This window comes from Ictalurus furcatus, chromosome 13 (assembly GCF_023375685.1).
Source record: "Ictalurus furcatus strain D&B chromosome 13, Billie_1.0, whole genome shotgun sequence".
In the NCBI taxonomy this organism is placed as follows: Eukaryota; Metazoa; Chordata; class Actinopteri; order Siluriformes; family Ictaluridae; genus Ictalurus; species Ictalurus furcatus.
The window spans coordinates 8,746,509-8,766,680 of record NC_071267.1 but is presented as its reverse complement, the minus strand read 5'-3'; the positions used below and the strand labels follow the sequence as shown (position 1 = coordinate 8,766,680).

The 20,172-nt window shown below is 38.6% G+C and overlaps 1 protein-coding gene across 3 annotated transcripts in view; it reads right to left on the bottom strand.

Annotated features, from left to right (window-relative positions):
- The window catches only part of cabcoco1 (ciliary associated calcium binding coiled-coil 1), a 38,375-nt gene extending 18,650 nt beyond the window's left edge, over window positions 1–19,725 (bottom strand). The window contains exons 1-3 of one of the 3 annotated variants that reach the window (XM_053640079.1): window positions 19,356–19,725; window positions 18,866–18,960; window positions 5,829–5,966 (exon numbers count right to left, since the gene is read on the bottom strand). In XM_053640079.1, coding sequence (XP_053496054.1) covers window positions 5,829–5,966; window positions 18,866–18,960; window positions 19,356–19,442 — 320 coding nt within the window. In that variant the 5' untranslated portion in view covers window positions 19,443–19,725. Of the gene's footprint in view, window positions 1–5,828; window positions 5,989–18,865; window positions 18,961–19,355 lie in introns of those variants that run through there. The other 2 variants (XM_053640080.1, XM_053640081.1) reach the window with 2 other exon arrangements.
- Window positions 19,726–20,172: the final 447 nt, after the last annotated feature.

The window sequence follows — 20,172 nt, the reverse complement described above, 5'->3', positions numbered from 1 at the left end:
TATTACAATGCTTGATATTGTATGGACTGTTTTGGGATATGTTTCTGCCATCTATTGAATGATACTTTTTAAAGTTTATAGTGTAGCTTAACAAAGTATTTGTCACTTAGCAAACAGCTACAGTTGCAGCCAGAAGTTTACATACACTCATCGTGGACATGAATGTCATGGCAATATTGGGCTTTCAGTAATTTCTTTGAACATTTCTTTTTCTGGGGCAGAATGATTGTACAAAATACATCTTTAATAAAAAAATAAAAAAATAAAAGAATTTGGTTCACAAGTTTTAATTCATTTGGGGTGTTCTGTAATCAACACAGGACCAAAATTATACATACAGGGTCAAAAATATACATACAAACACTTAGATTATTAATTCAGTGGTGCTGAAAATTCCAAAATGTCCTTTAATTTGCGAAGACCAAGGCCTTTTAATTTCCTGTTAGTGATCATGATTGACTACAGCTGCCAGCTTCTCTGTGCCAACATAAAAAGGGGTTGTGTGACAGCACTCATTGGATTGACCAACACAGAGTACTATGGGAAAGTCCAAGGAGCACAGTGCAGATCTGAAAAAGAGGATGGTGGATTTACACAAGTCAGGAATGTCTCTTGGATCCATTTCTAAACAATTGCAGATTCCAAGATCATCAGTTCAAACAATTGTATGCAAGTACAAGTTATTAGGAAGTGTAGCCACTTTGCCAAGGTCTGGCAGAAGACCCAAACTGTCACCATCAGCTGAGAGGAAATTGGTTCAGATGGTCAGGAAAAACCCAGGAACCACCAAGGCACAGGCCTGCCATGAACTGGAAGCTTCTGGAACATCAGTGTCACTGTCTACAGTAGGGATGGGCGATCGTTTGCGATATACTGGTAGAAATTCTCCCCTCGATAAGAATGAGTCTTCCTGTGATAATAACAATAAAGCCTAGTTGATGATGTATTGCTGTGTGTGATCCGTTCACAGCTCACGTGCAGAGCGAAAAGAAGTATAGCGGAAGGTGGACGTGAAGCTGAGGAGGAGTTCATCACTAAACGAGGAGCTACAATATCTCTCCAATCTGGAACTGGTTTGCTTCCAGAAAATCACTTTTACTTTTAGATCAATGTTTGTGTTTCTGAGGCTCTCAAGACTGCACACAGCTGTCACTTGTAGCCAAAAACAGCGGTGCACGGTACTATATTTATATCATCACTGATATCGTTATCGCAATAAATACCAGAACATATCGTGATATAGTTTGAAGTCCATATCGCCCATCCTTAGTCTACAGTCATACGAGTTTTAAATCGCCATGGATGAGACAAAGATTGAGTTGTTTGTACACAATGACCAGAGATATGTTTGGAGGAGTAAAGAACACTGTACTAACTGTTCAGCATGGTGGTGGTAGCAGTATGCTCTGGGGCTGTTTTGCTGCCAGTGGAACTGGTGCACTGCACAAAGTGGATGGAATAATGAAGGAGGAGGACTACCTTAGAATTATTTAGCATAATCTCATACCATCAGCCAGACGATTGAAACTTGAACACAATTGGGTGTTCCAACAGGACAATGACCCCAAACACACATCAAAGCTGGTTGTAGAATGGATAAAGCAGGCTAACATTAAGCTTTTGGAATGGCCTTCCCAAAGTCCTGATCTCAACCCTATCGAAATTTGTGGACTGTGCTTAAAAGGCGAGTCAGGGCCAGGAAACCAACAAATGTCATTGAACTTTACCAATTCTGCCAAGAAGAGTCGTCAAATATCCAACCAGAATTCTGCCAGAAGCTGGTTGATGGCTACCAAAAGCGTCCGCTCGAGGTGAAACTTGCTAAGGGACATTCAACTAAATATTAGATGCGCTGTATGTATATTTTTGACCTTGTGTTGACTACAGAAAACCCCAAATAAATTCAAACTTGTGAACCAAATTCTTGTTTTTTATTAATCTATGTCACGCAATCATTCTGCCTCAGAAAAAGAACAATTCAAAGAAATTATTGAAAGCCCAATGTTGCCATGAAATTCATTTTCATGAAGAGTGCGTGGAACCTTCCGACCGCAACTTTCTATTTGATATCCAGACTCAGCAAATTAATTTGGGCTTACACTGAATTTTGAAGTAAAACTTGAGTGACTGGTGTTACAGTGGCTAAACGATATCGGAGTACATAACAGGAAAATGATCTAGATATTAAGTCACAGCTTTGCTCTGCTACTTCTCCTTCTGCTTCTACAAACAGTCTGCCGCAAACTTCGCAATATCAATTTGCCGAGCAAATTTAGTGAGAAGCGCTCATACAAAGAACAGGTTGAGTTGAACTATTCCATGAACTGTAGCGAAGACAAAAATATTTTTCTTTTTTATTTAAATTCATTTTGTTTTCTGATTTCTAATCAAATAAAAGTAATGTCTTATTAGTCTTATTATAAATTATAATACTATTCATAAGTTGTTGTTAGTTTGTTTGTTTTTTTAAGAAAATGGCATATTAAGTATATTGTTAGTTGTCCACTCGCAATATATCAAGACACAGCTTTTTCTTTTAATCAGGTATTTTGTCTATTATTTAATTATTGCTTATTAAGCTAAAATGAGCTTAAAATGTCCCTGTCATTCAGATGAAAATCCACCTGCGATGAAGGACAGTTCTCGACCTTCTCCAAGCCCAAGAATGTTCCTTCTGTGGATAACAATCCTGGCAGAAGAGAAATGTCAGAATCACATTCAAATTCTTTCTTCACTGTAATGTCAAATACACTTCACACGAGATATGCTATGCAACTCTCTATGAGAAGTACTAATGTTTGTGTTGACATCGCTTATTAACTGTTATACTATAGTGCTTTTGAATTCTGGATTCTGATTGGCCAGAAGATTGATTTTTCTATAACAGCAGCTCTGACACTAGTTCCAGTTGCTAATCACAGATTAATATTAATGCATTCATTAATTGCATTCGTTATTGTTACTATAGTAACAACTCATTCACAGGGACTTGTATGGACACTCATTTTAATGCTGCATTCAACCTAAACTCGAAATGGGAACTCTGAATTTTATCAGTTTCAAGCTGGGCACGTCGAGCTACAAAATAGGAGAGAAAAAAAAAAACATGAGCGTTTGTTTTGATAGCAACAAGCTAGCCAGCTTAAATTTGAATTGTGAATGAGTTTTTACTATAGTTGTTACTATAAATGCTAACAAGCATTATTCATGACCAACTTGACTTTTTCAAGCTCTTCACACATTTTTGCATTAACAGGAGGCTTGGTAAAATAGTTCACTTTATGTACAAATTGTACTAGACCTACCAAATTTTTTTGGTACCTACCAAATTTTTTACCTACCAAAACCCAATATACCACAGTTAACAAAACACCACAAACATGTCTCACATTCAATCAAACACTAGTGGTTTTTCTAACAAGAAATACTGTAATCAGTATAAAATGCTGATTACTGAGAGTGAGTGAGTAGATAAGTACAATTTTAACATATAACCTAAAGTGGATATAAAAAGTCTCAAATTAAAAGCCCTGTTTAAAGTGCGGGTTTTTGTGATGTCAAAATCAAAGCTAGATCAATCATGCTAGATCTTTTTCCAGCTTTAATCTGATATAACAAAATTCAAGTGAAAGACAAATACAAACATTTTAATAAAACAAAAACTTACCATAAGTGTGCAGATACCTTAATTAAGACTTTGTTAAAACACCTTTTGCTTGTAATACAGCACTCGGTCTTTGCAGGTTTGGTGCCTTCACTATCCATAAATTCCTTTATCATGAATACAACCCCAGTCCAAGCTGAAGAGAAGCAGATCCATATGATGCTGCCACCATCATGCTTCACAGTAAGGTTGGTATTATTTGGGTGGTAAACAGTCTTGTTTTTGTGCCAAACATATCTTTTAGAATTATTCCCTAAGTTTTACCTTGTTCTTATCAGACCATAACAAATTTTGGCACCCAGTTTGGGGTAAAAACCTCCCTAAAAAAAAAAAAAAAACCCTCTCTGATAAGTTTTCTTTGTGCCCTTTTGTCTACTTTGGAAGGATGTCCTATTCTTGGTAATGTCACAATTTTTTCTACCTTCATTTTGTTCTATGGTACATCTAATGTTCTGGAAATTATTTTGTACCCCCCTCCTGATTTCGACAATAAAATCCCATACGTGCTTTGAAAGATCTTTGCAGACCATTGCTTCAGCAGTTGGATGAAACCAGCAAGATGTCATGAAATAGTATTGAAGCAGCAATAATACACAGTGTTTATTTTGGGTTAATCAGAATAATTATTTGATGAAAGGTGTATGATAATTACTTCTGAACCATTTGAATGTCACACACCTCGTTATAAAACAATGTGCACACTCATGCAACCAGGTTTGTGTCATTTTCCCCCTTTTTTTAACTAAGACGTTTCTGTTTGATTATCAGTTGAAATTTGTTGGTTGCTACGTATGTCACATCAAAGGTGGAATTGTCACAGGGATATTATCACAAGGGGCCTTATATAAATATAGTTAGAGGAACCTGAAGGGAATGTTACTGGGACACAAGTAATAGTACTGATTAGGCAAAAAGTGAGACAGGCTTGCATAATACTTCTCTTTTTTTTTTAAATGTTGCTCTTATATATAGTATATTCTCTCTAACATCCGAACTGCTGATAGCAGACTTTTGTGTGAAACCTTCTCTGGACTCTCTCGCACTGGAAGCTTTGTACTATCTGTATTTACCGTATATACTGTACTCTCAGTAAACATAATGTGAAGCTTTTTACTGACATCCACATTAGAGAGTCTGCAGTAATGGTGTAAGATGGCAAATGCCCAATAAAAATCTTGTCAGCTGTACACTATTTTAAGCTTCTTTTTAAAAAGCGTTTCTAAACAGTTTTAAACGGTATAATGAGAACACACTACTGTATAACTAGAACACACAGGAACAGGTAATGAAGGACGATTTTAGGTTGTGCCCCGGCTGGACTGGGTGACTGAAATAGATGCTCAGGCCATATTCTTATTAGGCCTTAATAATAAAAGAAATTGACAGAAAAGGTTCACTAATGTTCTGGACACAGAATCAGAGCTCCTCTTGATGTGGACTACTGATATTTGCAAGCAGATTATTTTCCCTGTACAAAAGTGACAATGCAAAGTGAAATAGTGACTCACAGTCAGAAAATGTACATCTAGTTTTCCTGTATCTTTTCCCCCTGTGTTTCTTGTCTCCCTTGTTTAGACAATTAGCGGATGTACTTGATTTGAAGAAACACCAAACTTGTGTGAAGGAGGCCTCGGTGTTGGACTACTTTATTGCAGGATTTTGGTGGGCCAAGGAGATGACCTTCACATGCCAGCAAATCTCATTTATTATGGCCCTCTTACAGCTGTTGCTTGACAACATCAAAGGTAAATATGTAGCAGGAGTAGGACGATATGCACACTATATGGCCAAAAGTTTGTGGACACCTGACCATCACACCCATATGTGCTTGTCGATGTAGTCCCTGCTTTGCTGTTATAATAACCTCCGCTCATCTGGGAAGACTTTCTACTAGATTTTGGAGCGTGGCTGTGGGGATTTGTGCGCATTCAGCTACAAGAGTATTAGTGATGTCAGGTACTGATGTTAGGTGAGGAGGCCTGGGGTTGAGGTCAGGGCTCAAGTTCTTTCACACCAACCTTGATGAACTTCATCTTCATAGACCTCGCTTTGTACACAGAGCCATTGTGTTAATGCCCCCGATGTATGGAGACTTTTGGGACACCCCGTAGTGTATTTGATATAGAAAAAGGAGCACTGACATCCTATCTAAGGTGTATCATACCTCATGCCAAGTGTTCTCATGATAGACTCCTGGTCCACTGCAACCCTGACTAGGATGAGCTCTGTGCAGGCCACTTGAGTTCTTCCAGTCCAACGCTGGCAAACCATGTCTTCATGGACCTCGCTTTGAATTGTCATGCTGGAACAGGTTCAGCCCATTACTTCCAGTGAAGAGAAAATTGTCAGGCTTCAACATACAAAGACATTATAAACGATTGTGTGCTTCAAACTTTGTGGCAAAAATCTGGCGAAGAACCACATATGGGTGTAATGGTCAGGTATCCACATACTTTTGGCCATATATTGCATTTGTTCTAAAACAAAGATGAACCCCAAAGGACAAATGCATACCAAATCCCAAAGTGCAGTCAATAGATCAGTTTATACTGATATGATACTAAGATGTGATACTAAGATGTGATACTAAGATGTGATAGTAAGATATGATACTAAGATGCCCAAACCTGTTCCAGCATGACAATGCCCCTGTATAAAAAGTGAGGTTGATGAAGATGAGGTTTGCCAACGTTGGATTTTTTCTACATCAAATGCACTACATGGCCAAAGGTATGTGGACACCTGACCATCACATCCAAATGTAGTTCTTCCGTGGTTGCTCTTCACTTTTCCAAAGTAAATGCATGAAAGTCGGAAAAAATTCATTGGCCAAAGCCTGTAGCGCATTGTGATTAATTCAGCAGAATGATTTATCAAGCTTTGTCTTTGCATTTTTAAAAGTAGTCATATATTCCATGATGGAAATATAGGCTATTTGCTTGCAAATATCAGTAGGCCCCAATAAGAGGACCTCTAATTCTGCTTCCACAACATTAATAAACCTTTTCTGTCCATTTCTTTCTTTAAGACCTCAGAAGAAATGGGACTGAGCATCTATTTACGCCTCCAGAGTGCCATTTCATGGCTGACCCTGCATTCTAACCCCAACTTCCTAACAAGCTTGGGCATGCGAAGAAAAGGATTTCACTGTGCTGTAACGTGACAAATAGAGGCTTTTTCTCCTTCTAATTTCAGTCACCCAGTCCAGTTGGTGCAGTACACAATTAAGGCAATGTCCTTGTTTACCACTGCCTTCCACCATGTCCTGAAGCATGTTACGTGACATTTTGCTATCTTAGATCATAACTACCGTCTCTCTCATGTGGATGTAATCAAAAATCTTCACATTATGTTTACTGACAGAACCAAAAGGATATACAGTATACCGTTGTAATGGTGTGAAATTTTTATAATTACCACAGAGATAGGACAGGGGAAACCGTTGGCTAGTATGATTGAGCACAGGGCCAGGGTTTCTACACTGTCCCCACTGGTAATACACAGACCAGGTGATGGTGTAGGTTGAGGAGACAAATTTGCCCCCATCTTCAGTCAAGGTAAGCCTGGGGATTTAAAACAAGCCCTAGTAAATCTAGTCAAACAATTAGGTAGTGAAATAAGAGCACAAGTCGCCTCAAGTTTTGCAAGCCCAAGGACTCAGGAATCTAATGGTGCAATGACCCCTCCACAGACAAGTACTACAGTGCAGCAACACGACTGGTCAAAAGTAAATCTGATTCTAAGGCCAGAAATAAAGAAACCACATTTTTTTCTGTGGTGATGGCACAGACAGATGTACAGTGACTGAATGGAAGGAAATTATGCAATGTACTTGACCAAGAAAGAGTGTAGTGTATCTGAACGAGGTGCAGAGATAATGGACAGACTACTCGAACGTGCTAAAGATATAGTCTGAATTGGGATTCGCAACAGCCCATTAGTGAACGTAGGCAGAGACCCTGATATTATCTATATTCTCAGACAGCACTTTGGAGGGTCCCTTTCTACAACAACCCCTCTAGCTGACCCTTACTCAACCTTGCCAAGACAATCAGAAAGCAGCCTTGACTACTGGATAAGACTTAAATAAAGCCACTGACTTCGCCAATGAGTGTTTGCAGAGACAAGGAAAAAAGGTTGAGGATCCAGGTCATGAAGCAGCTATGAAGTTTGTAAAGCACTGTTTTGAACCAGCCCTCTACCCTGCTTTTCGGAAAAAAAACAGTTGAGAAATGGACTGTTGGAGAAGTTCAAGCGATGGTTGATAGTTATCACAGGGACAAGCTTTCAACAAAATCTAGCAGAGCTCAGTGTGTAGCAAAGGTTAAAGAGGAAGATCATTCCCCCAAGCCTCTAACAGTGAACATGCTACAATGAATAGAGTTCCTTCTAGAGAACCTGCTCTCCACTCAAGAGAAGAGCCGAGGAAGAGGGAACAGTCAATCATCGACATCTGCCATCCCTAATGATTTCCCATGCAAGGTGTGTAGAGATGGCCTGTGTTTCAGTTGTCACAAATCTGGCTACAGGGGGCTTGAGTGTCCGGAGACACCAGGAAACCAGGCACAGCAAGAAAACCCACCAACTTGTGATAATGAAAATAGTTCAGAAGTGATTAAATGCACGTGTCGCTGATGCAGCAGAGGAGCTAATGCTTGGGTCTGGATACTCCGGATATCAAGTAGATATCCAGTCATGTGATGTATCTGAAGAATGGAAGGAAAAGCTGGCCAAGCTTGTTGTTAATTATGAGTCAATTTTCTCCTGGGATAGACTTGACAGACAGTACGTTTACATGGACAACAATTATCCGATATTAACCCGATTAAGACAATACTCTGATTAAGAAACTAGCATGTAAACAGCAATTTTTTATCACCGTAATCCGACTAAACTCATACTCGAAGTAAACACAAATTGAATTAAGACGTGTGGAGTATTCCTGTTTTAGTCGCATTATCGACATGTATTACAGACATGTACACACCTTAATCACATTATTAACGTCGTGTGGGAGTTTTCACCGCATTTTGTGACAGAACACGATCACACACGGCAGTACTCAACCGTTTAACGACAAACAAGAGAGCACGGCTGCGTCCAAAACCACGTAGTTACCTGCTATATAGTAGGTGAGATACATGTATTTCAGCTACTATATAGTAGGTAAGTATGTGGTTTGGGACGCAGCCCACGGCTTCAAGCAGTCATTTATTTGCATGTATAGCATGACAAATAATTAACTGCACTTGAAACGTTCGTAAAATTAAAAATAACAACACCCAAAACTGTATACGGTACCATAACGAAGACCAACTGTATGTTGATGCGTGAAATTCTGGAGGGAACGTCGGACGCCGTGGCTCGGGGACGTAATGACGTGTGCTGTTAATCGATCTATGTTCTATAACATGTAAAACGTGAACATGAAAGGAATATTCTAAAAGCAACTCATGTAAACACCTTAATCACAATATTGTCTTATTCGGAATAAGGTCAATAATTAGATTATTGCTGTCCATGTAAACGTAGTGTGTGATGAAGTGAGGGATATTGTACATCGGATTAGACTGAAGGACGAGAAACCCTTCAAGTTACCATACAGAGAGATCCCCCATCACAATATCAGAAACTTGAGCAGACGCTTGATGAAATGGAGGAGAAAGGGATCATTAGTAAGTCCAGCAGTGAGTGATCTTCCCCACTCGTCTTAGTCTGAAAACCTTCAGGTGAACTGAGAATCTGTACAGATTTCAGATGGTTGAACCAGAGAACTGAAAAAAAGATGCTTATCCCTTACCTCACCAGACTGATGCCCTCGCTGCTGTACGTGGCAATTGCTACTTCAGTACTATGGACCTTACATCTGGGTTCTATAATATACCCATACACAAAAATTATCACAAATATACAGCGTGTTCTACACCTGTAGGGCTTTATGAGTACAATCAAATGCCCCAAGGATTGTTTAATAGTCCAGCTACATTCGCTAGGATGATGACCTCAATATTTGGCGATCAAAATTATATGTCCCTTCTGTGTTATTTGGACGACCTCTTGGTCTTTGGCAAGAGTGAACAGGAAGCCCTGGATCGTCTTGAGCTGATGTTTGCATGTTTGAAAGAACATAATCTGAAGCTAGCCCCAAACAAGTGCCAATTTTTGGGCCATATAATCATGGCAGAAGTTATTGCTGTTGATCCTACAAAAGTTTCTGCAATTAATGAGATTACAGCAAAGGATCTTATGGATGAGGACGGGAAAACACCTTCCTATACCAAAGTCAAATCTTTTCCAGGTATGGACAGTTATTATTCACACTTTATTGAAGATTTTTCACGTATGGCAAAGCCATTGCTCCAGATAAAGTTGGGATAGAGGGTTAAACACAGAGGTGTAAAGGTGAGTGCCATGCCATACAAATGCCTCAAGCCAAAGGATTGGACATCACATTGTCAAATGTCATTGGTAAAGCTTAAGAAGGCTATTAGTAACACTTTAGTTTTGGCCCTTCCAGCAAGCCATTTCTTTTATTTATTGATGCGTCAATGGACGGCTTGGGTGCAGTTCTCAGTCAGATGATGGTGAACTCAAACCAAGACCAATTGCATTTGCAAGTAAGTCCTTGTCCTGCTCTCAAGCCAGATGCCCAGCACATCAGTTAGAATTCTTTGCACTTAAATGGGTGGTCTGTGATATGTTTGCTCATTGGTTAAAGGGGGTTCGCTTCACAGTACTAACCGATCCATTAACATACATAATGACCAAGCCCAAGCTTGCGAGCAACGGTGGGTCTCAAAGTTAGCACCTTTCAACTTTGATCTTAAGAACCTTCCAGGATCACAGAACATCCCAGCAGATCTCCTGAGTCGTGAGCCGTTTGCAAAAGGGATTAGAATAACCGATCCAGGCAACAAGGCAAATCACATGAGTCTTGAATCTATTCAGAATGCATTCAATCTATCTGTCAATTCTCAAGAGCAACATAATGGCGAGAATGAGTGTGGAGTCAGACAAGAAGTAGGAAGGGAGGATGTGAAAGCTATTATCCAGTCCAGCCTAGACTGGGATTCCTGCTTACCAGTATGCACAGCCCAGTTGTAATGGTACTTATCAAACATTATAATTGCACTACTGCCCTACACTGCATGTGTTTCATTAGAAAGAAGTCTTATGTTTGTTTCATATCATTATAACCACCTCTCTTTGACCAGGGTGCTGCACTCTTCAGTCTGCAGGAAGCACTCTGAAATGAGGTATGTGTCTCAATTAACGGACACTCAAACAAGCTCTTAGAGCATATTAAATTGAAGTTACGATGAGATCAGAATAAAATATGGTGGCAATATTGTTGTGGACCCTGTTATGTGTTAAATCAAGGTTTATTCATGTTATACACTGTATATACTGTATCGCTTTAAACGCAATTATTGCGTCATATTTTTATGAACGGTACAACATCTCAAGTATCAGTTTATGTCCTATGTTCATTGTCATGAGCATGCAGAGGCTTGTTAATGTTGATCTGAGTCCAATTTATAATACAATACAATACGACAGTACAATATGAATACAGTAGTTGCCTGCATATTAGAGGGATGGGACAATGTATTAACTAAATGATGTATTTGCAGATTGTGAATCAAGAACAGAGACGATTGTCATAACACTGTCCCATTTCATGCTTGCAGGTACGAGTTGCTATATTCATTTTGTTTTATTATTGTTTCATTCATTTTCAAAATTCATAAATCTTGTGAGTTCTAGATAAAAATATGCCTTTGGTGCTGTTATGCATTTTATTAAGTGGATCAATTTAAGATACTGAAAAGAAAACACATCTTGTAATATGAGTCTGCGGGAAGCACTCTGAAGAACACCCAAGAAAAGGCACTACTGGTGTTTGTCCTTGTACGGGTTGATTTTGTGGTGTGTACAAAATCCGCTACACTATACATCAACTTTCCAGAGTAACAGGATGTTATAGACAAAATTCCTCCAACAGCTGTGCAAACAGTGCTTATATCTGTGCTTATATTCTCTCTAAATTCAATCCAAGTGTAATGTCTCTGGACCTTCATAGCTCCAGACAGGACCTGGTTTACACAATATTTCCAAAACTGACATTTCAGCAAGTGTTCACTTGGAATTCTGTGAAAGCAGAAGAGCAACTCCACTAAGCAAAATGTTACAGAAAGTCAGCCTGTCTCTTTATTGCCTAATCAGCACAATTATTTGTGTAACGGCGTCTGGCATTTTCCAATTTACCAGTACAACGATCTCAACATTACAAAATTTAGTCTAGGTCTGGGAGTCTGGGAATTTTAATATAAGTAAGTAAAGTAATATAGGTAAAACATACTTAAGATGAAAAAAAAAAAATCAAGCTTTTTTTGTTAAAAAATTATTGTATATTTTTCATTATTTCTTTGCTATAGGTTCACTCTTTTCATTGGAGGATTAACTTCTAGTGCTATGAATCCATCTTCCTTCATTAAATACCTCACAATATGCATGAACTGCATGCTGTCAAGACAATATTTTACTCTTTTATGATCAACAATTGCTTTTACAACTGCATTTAAATCGCTTTAGTTTCCTCTGAGCAGCTTTTGGATTCTGTCAGTTGAAATGTTAGTAAAGCATTGACTTTTTTTTTTTTTTTTGGCTAATTTACTTTGCCTTTGAATTATTTTTATTTGTAAATCAATGGGATAAATTGTAAACTAGAGGCATAATGTCCTTTTTTTTAAATTCCCAAAACTATGGGGATATAAAACTTTATATCATTCAACTCTAGAGCCCTTTCACAGGAAAAGCTGCCACTTCCACCCTTCCTGGTGAGAAAATTAAACATTCCTTGTGCTGAAAAATAGGTTTCCTTTCAGGTTGTGAGACATCTCAAGGAGCTTGAAACAAGACATTTCAGAGCTTACAAGAGCTGAAAAAAGTTCACTGAGTGAACATCAGTTCCACATGAATTAATTGCGCTACATTAACATAATAAATTTCCAAACGCGTTCATGGCACAGCTGATTTGCATGTACATTCAGGTCCATACAGAGGCAAAATTACGAAAATAAAATGGTCACTGTCCACTCTGGACAGTGCCCATTTTCGTAATTTTGCCTCTGTACACCACTACAATAGATCTGAAATGAAGCAATCAAGGTGTGATTGAAGAGTAGACTTTCAGCTTGAAATCAAGGGGTTGAAATCAACAAAAATACTCTATTAACTGTTTAGTAATTGCAGCCATTTTATGCAGAGAGCCCTCCATTTTGACAGGCCCCAAAGTAACCGGACAAACTACCATAATCGAAAATATAATTATTATTTTTAATACTTGGATGCACATCCCTTGCAATAAATGACTGCCTGAAATCTGGAACCCATGGACATCATCAAATGAGTTTCCTTCCTTGAGAAGGCCTCTACTTCAACTGCTTTCCCAGGCCTTTACTGCAGCTGCCTTTTGACACTGCTTGTTTGTGGGTCTTTCTGCCTTCCGTTTTGGCTTCAGTAAGTGAAAAATATGCTAAATTGGGCTGAGGTCATCAGATATTTAATAACATTTAATTTCTTTGCCTGAAGATGCCCTTGGGGGTTTTTTTCCCCACTTTTTCTGTATGTTTTGGGTCATTATCCATCTGTACTGTGAAGCACTATCCTATCAGTTTTGCAGCATTTCACTGAATCTGAGCAGAAAGTATAGCTCTATACACTGTCAGCAGTCACATCATCAATAAACACCAGTGGTCCAGTTCCATCGGCAGCCATACATGCCCATGCCGTAACACTTCCTCCACCATGTTTGACAGATGATGTGGTATGCTTTGGATCATGAACCCTTCCTTTCCTTCTCCATACTCCTCTCTTCCCATCATTCTGGTACAAGGTAATCTTGCATCAGAGCTGGTCAGGCTCTGATTAGACTTTTTCTTAGCAAGTCTAATCTGGCCTTTCTGTTCTTGAATGTTACCAGTGGTTTGCATCTTGAGGTAAACATAAGATAATACTTTATTAATCCCCAGATGGAGAAATTTGGGTGTCTGTCTATAAACTGTCTGTATTTACATTCATGAAGGCGTTTCTTGATTGTAGACTTTGACAATGACACGCCTACCTCGTCCGGAGTGTTCTTGACTTGGCTAGATGTTGTGAAGGGGTTTTTCTTCAGCAAGGAAAGAATTCTGCAATCATCCACTTTAGTTGTCTACCGTGATCTTCCAGGCCTTTTGGTGTTGCTGAGCTCGCCATCACATTCCTTCTTTTTAACAATGTACAAAATTGTTGATGTGGCCACTCCCAAAGTTTCTGCTATCTCTCTGATAGGTCTGTTTTGTTTTGTTTTTCAGCTTAATGATGGCCTCCTTCACTTGCATCGACACCCCTTTGGACCGCATATTGAGAGTTCCCATGAATAGCTACCAAATGCGAATTCAAACAACAAGGAAACAGGCCTCACCTGGACATAAAACTGCTCATCAGTCAATTGTCCAATTACATTTGAGCCTGTGAAAATGGACAGACTCTGAAACAAACACATGAATGAAAGCTGGAAGTCTACACTTCAATCACATATTGTTTTCTTCGTTTCAAATCCATCATGGTGGTGTACAGAGGCAACATTATATAAATTGTGTCACTGTCCAAATTCTTATAGACCTGACTGTAGTGACACCCATAAAACTCCATAAAAGGTCAAGTGCACAGACAGTTGTGGGCACAAAATGAAGGTAAAACCTGATAAACAGAAATTATTTTGGCTTACGAATATTCCAAATAAAAGTAATGAATAATACATAAGATTAAAAATAATAATAAATGAGCATTAAATCCTCTGTCAGCTGAAGCATTTGTTTACGGCTTATGGCTATGCACTGAACCATTTATACAGTACCTTTTCTTTTTGTCATAATTGAATGATTAGTTATATTTGTCTTAATTTATAAATTTGTGTTGGCTTGCTTTCTTTAGTTTTAAAAAAAGATTCTATCATTAAAGCCAATAATTAAAAACGACTGGTTTTCACAAAATGTTCTCACTGGTGTTCTTCGTCCTTGACCTAGTGTACTAGCATGAGGATGTGCTTCTGATAGAGACTTAAAAACTTCTATAAGTCCCTCTGGATAAGGCCGCCTGCTAAATGCTGTAAACGTAATAAAAAATAAGCAACTTAAACTCAACAGTATATTCCAGATATTGTAATCCATGCCAGTTATATGATCTGAAGTCGAACAAGTCGAGGTGTATATTAGTTAGACTTCTTATGCGTAAATATTCACTCAGGAGCATGAGTAGGATCCGAACGATTTTTCTGAAATTACAGAATTTTCATGAATACCAAATTTCTTGTGCAAATGCTCATACAAGCTATTTACACATGGACCCATCTGTATCCTGCTTGATAAATGAGGTCCATTGTTATATTGATCCAAAATCGCTGAAATGCAATTTACTCATTTTCCTTCTTAGCTAAACACTTATGAGGAACAGATTTGTGTTCCCTGGTGGCACATTTAATAGAACAAGTGCCTCTAAAGTTGCCAAAGATAATATACTACAATCAAAATGGTGAAAAAGTGATGTTCATGCATGGACAGTATGACCATTGTTCTTAGCTGTCATACAAATGGGACAGAAGAGGACATTAGTGCTAGTCTTTATATACATGGGTACAAACTTTGCCGTTTATTATTAGTATGCTACAAATGTGCTAAGAAAATATATTTACAAGTTTGTTACAACATCATCGCTCTCTTGTAATATATGGTTCCTTTGTAATACTGTACATATTAGTGTATTGCACAGAACCAGGACTAATAATACATTTATTACCTGCAAGACATGGGCAAATAACCTTTCAGTGTATAAAACCCAAGGAATATCACTAGCTGGGTTGTCTAATCAGCATCTTAACATCAGAGAAGATATGAAAAATGTTGGCAATAAATATGTAAATCATAGATTCACAAAAATTGGCACAACTATCCAGGGATGAGTTTTACACAATAAAACACAAGTTCTATGATGGACACTCTAAAGAAATGATTTGCGCTGATAATTTTCACCATAAAATCATACACTGTGCTCCTATAAACCCTGGAAAACATTTTTCCCCCTGGAGGTAAAAATATCAGCAGGGTGTTTGAATTCTGGCTCTGATGGTTCCTCAGCATGAGCTACTAGTATTGGGTCCGAGTCCACCTTTGTCGAGTTCGAGTCCTTAACCAATCGAGTCCGAGTCCAAAAGGGGCCGAGTTGGACTCAATTCTGAGTCCTTAATGGCCGTGTCCGAGTCCAGTAGAGTCCAGAAAGTAATTCAATTGAAAAAAAGATTTGAAATTGCAATTGTAAACTCAACACTGAGCTGTTAAATTAGTATTTAAACCTTCACAAACCAATGGCAACATAAATATAACCAAAAATACCACTATTACATCATGGCATTTAATATTTTTATTTCACGTCATCAGCACCTCAACTAGTTTCCTATTAAAAAATGGTTTCAAAGAAAAAAGGCATATAGAGGTATATGTGGAACTTTTTTTTTATACAACCTCAATTCCAAAAAAGTTGAGACGCTGTGTAAAATGTAAATACAAACAGAATGCAATTATTTGCTCTCATAAACCCATATGTTATTCACAATAGAACATAGAAAACATATCAAATGTTTAAACTGAGAAAATGTTACATTTTAAGAAAAAGAAACAGCTGGAGGTTTATTGGCAACAGGCCAGTAAGATGATTGGGTATAAAAAGAGTATCTTAGAGAGGCAGAGTCTTTCAGAAGTAGACGGGCAGAGGTTCACCAATCTGCGAAAAACTGTGTCTACAATTTGTGGAACAATTTCAGAATAATGTTCCTCAACGTAAAATTGCGAAGACTATGAATATCTCATCATCTACAGTACATGATATCATCAAAAGAAACAGAGAATTTGGAGAAATCTCTGTGTGCAAGGGACAAGGGTGAAAATCAATACTGCATGCCTGTGATCTTCAGGCCCTCAGACGGCACTGCATTAAAAACAGGCATGATTCTGTAATGGAAATCATTGCATGGGCTCAGAAACACCGACAGAACTCACTGTCTGTGAACACAGTTCGCCGTGCCATCCACAAATGCTGGGTAAAGCGCTATCATGCAAAGAAGAAGCCATATGTGAACATCATCTAGAAACGCCAGCAAGCTCATTTAAAATGGACTGAGGCAAAGTGGAAAACTGTTCTGCGGTCAGACGAATCGAAATTTGAAATTCTTTTTGGAAACCATGGACACCGTGTCCTCTAAACTAAAGAGGACTAAAGAGGAGAGGGACCATCCGGCTTTTCATCAGCGCTCAGTTCAAAAAGCTGCATCTCTAATAGTGTAGGGGTGCATTAGTGCCTATGGAATGGGCAGCTTGCACATCTGGAAAGGCATCATCAATTCTGAAAGGTATACAGTGCATCCGGAAAGTATTCACAGCGCTTCACTTTTCCCACATTTTGTTATGTATTTTCCTCAAAATTCTACAAACAATACCCCATAATGACAACGTGAAAGAAGTTTGTTTGAAATCTTTGCAAATTTATTAAAAATGAAAAACAAAAAAAACACATGGACATAAGTATTCACAGCCTTTGCCGTGACACTCAAAATTGAGCTCAGGTGCATCCTGTTTCCACTGATCATCCTTGAGATCTTTCTACAACTTGACTGGAGTCCACCTGTGGTAAATTTAGTTTATTAGGAAAATAATGAATTTAATCCATTTCGGAATAAGGCTGTAACATAACAGAATGCAGGAAAAGTGAAGCGCTGTGAATACTTTCTGGATGCACTGTATATTACAAATAGCTTTTAGAATGCCTGTTACAGCCATTTTGCCATTTTTTATTGTGAAGTTGGAATTTGGGGTTGTTTGGTCTGGCAGCGAGCTAGCGTAATCTGTTATTTGGGATTGTGTTACATTTTGTGAGGATTGGTGGCGTGTTTGCTCCTGGGTCGTGGGTCACATGTGGTGCGAGAGGAGTATATATGACGTAGGTTAACCTTCCGACAGGGCGGACGGAAATGGAGAGCTGGGAAGCACACCTTTTTTGATCACGCTCCTGCACGCCAACTCAGAACAAGTAATTTTACGTTAAGTTTAATAACAAGGTTTAATTATTAACAAGTTTTCATTCATCATTTTGTTTATGTCAAGAAGCTAAAGGACTTTTTATCAACGGTATGCGAGCGGAGTGCGTTAATCCAACCTGGCGCCCACGTTTCCCCGGCATCGAACAAATCGCCGACACAGTGCCTTTGACAAAAGAAGAACGTTTTGAAATCATTCTCATGGCTGGATCAGGAAGCTGTCGCAAGGCTGCGATGGACTTTTACTGGAAACATGGCGATCACATCACACACGACACTGTTGCCAAACTTTTTTTTACAAATTTTTAAATACTGGAAGTGTTGTGGACTAACCGAGAAGTGGATGTCCATGGTACAACCAATGTGGTGCTGGCAAACATAGTCCCATATATATGGAGACTTTTGGGACACCCTGTAGTTCCTAGTCTCATGTGACCCATGTGATCCTAGTCCTCTAAAGCATCTGTATTTGTATCTGTTTAGAACATATTATCTGTTCATACTGAACAATGTATTCATACATTATATGGCTGAAAGTTTGTGAACACTTGACCATCTCACCCTTACGTGCTTACTGAACATCCTATTCCAGATGTAGTCCTCCTTTTGCTATTATAATAACCTCCACTCTTCTGAGAAGGATTTTCACTAGATTGTGGAGCGTGGCTGTGGGGATTTGTGCTCATTCAGCCACGAGCGGGTTCAATCGGTGTTCCAGTTCATCCCAAAGGTGTTCAGTGGGGTTGAGGTCAGGGATCTGTGCAGGACACTCGAGATCTTCCACTCCAAATTTGGCACATCATGTCTTCATGGAGCTCGCATTGTGCACAGGTTTGACAATTATGCGCTTCACACTTTGTGGCAACTGTTTAGGGAAGGCTCACTTACTATATGGGTGTGATGGTTAGGTGTCCACAAACTTTTGCCCGTACAGTGTGTTTGTTAACAGCAAAATCAGATGTGGACACTAATAATGAAACCTGTTCATAAGGATCTTTATAGGTCTCGGTGTACATCGCAGGCTTGAGTATCGTGTGAATTGGCGTAGATTTATAGATTCGCTTACTTACAGCTGCACCTGGTCCACAGAAAGCTCCATCAGCACATTGATGTTTTCACATGATAGACATGGCCACTGAAGAAACATCTCACCTGCTTCATTCACCTTCAACACAAAACAAGTCACACTTGATCTAACACTTAATCACTTCTCTTAGTGTCTGTGATACTCCTCCATAAACTAGATACATTAATAACCTGGGGATAAAAACAACTAATGTCGATTAACCCTGATCATTTTCTACATCTATCATGTTTGTGTAAAAACACACATCCCAAACGGTTCCCTGTTGCACCTGTAGATCACTAGGCTGAAGCCGCCATTACCTCACCCCCTATATAGTGTACTTTATATAGGGTGTAGGGAGACAAGTGGGATTGAGCCTATTACTAGCGACGTTAATTAGAAAATAATTTGAGAATAATTTCTCGACGAACAAATGAACCTGCTATTACAATTCACTTCACAGGTTAATGTGTTCAAGGCACATATATACATACATTTAAAGGAGCATCCATGTTGTCAATGATAGTTTTTGAGTTTTCAGCTGATTTTCCTCGCTCACGCGCTCCCTCCAGTCCGGACATGTTAGATACTAATGTTTCCAAGGTAACAGGTGGGCGGGGCTTAGCAACGCCCCCTCATACAGAGCCTACATGCGGCGCCCTTTGACCGGAAGTTATTTACTTCATCGCTTTTTTTTTTCTTTTTTTTTCTTTTCTTTTTTTTAATCATAGAACGCTTTGCATGCAAACATTTTAACCCACCATCTACAGTCGTGCCCAAAAGTTTCCACACCCCTTGCAGAATCTGCTAAATCTTAATACTGTTAACAAAATAAGAGGGATGATTAAAAAAAATCCCATGTTGTTTTTTTTTTATTTAGTGCTGTCCTGAATAAGATATTTCACATAACAGATGTTTATATTTAGTCTACAAGATAATAGCTGAATTTATATTTTTTTTAAAAAATAGAAATTACCCCGTTCAAAAGTTTACATACCTTTATTATTTTGTTTAAAGATGTTTTTTATTATTATTTATTTAGTACTGCCCTTCAGACACTAAATAAGATAGTTACATGTCTCCCAGAAAACATAATACTAACAATTTACACAGATCATCCTGTTCAAAGGTATACCCCAACCCATCCCCCCACCAATTTCTAGGCCCTTATTTAAATGGAAGCGAATCTGTGATCTTGATCATATTAATCTAAGTGAGATTTATTCTTTCTATTGAAGCATGTGTTCAGATGACACTCTGATGGATTTGGTCTCAAATGAATCATCAGGTTTTGCACACACTTGTGGAGTT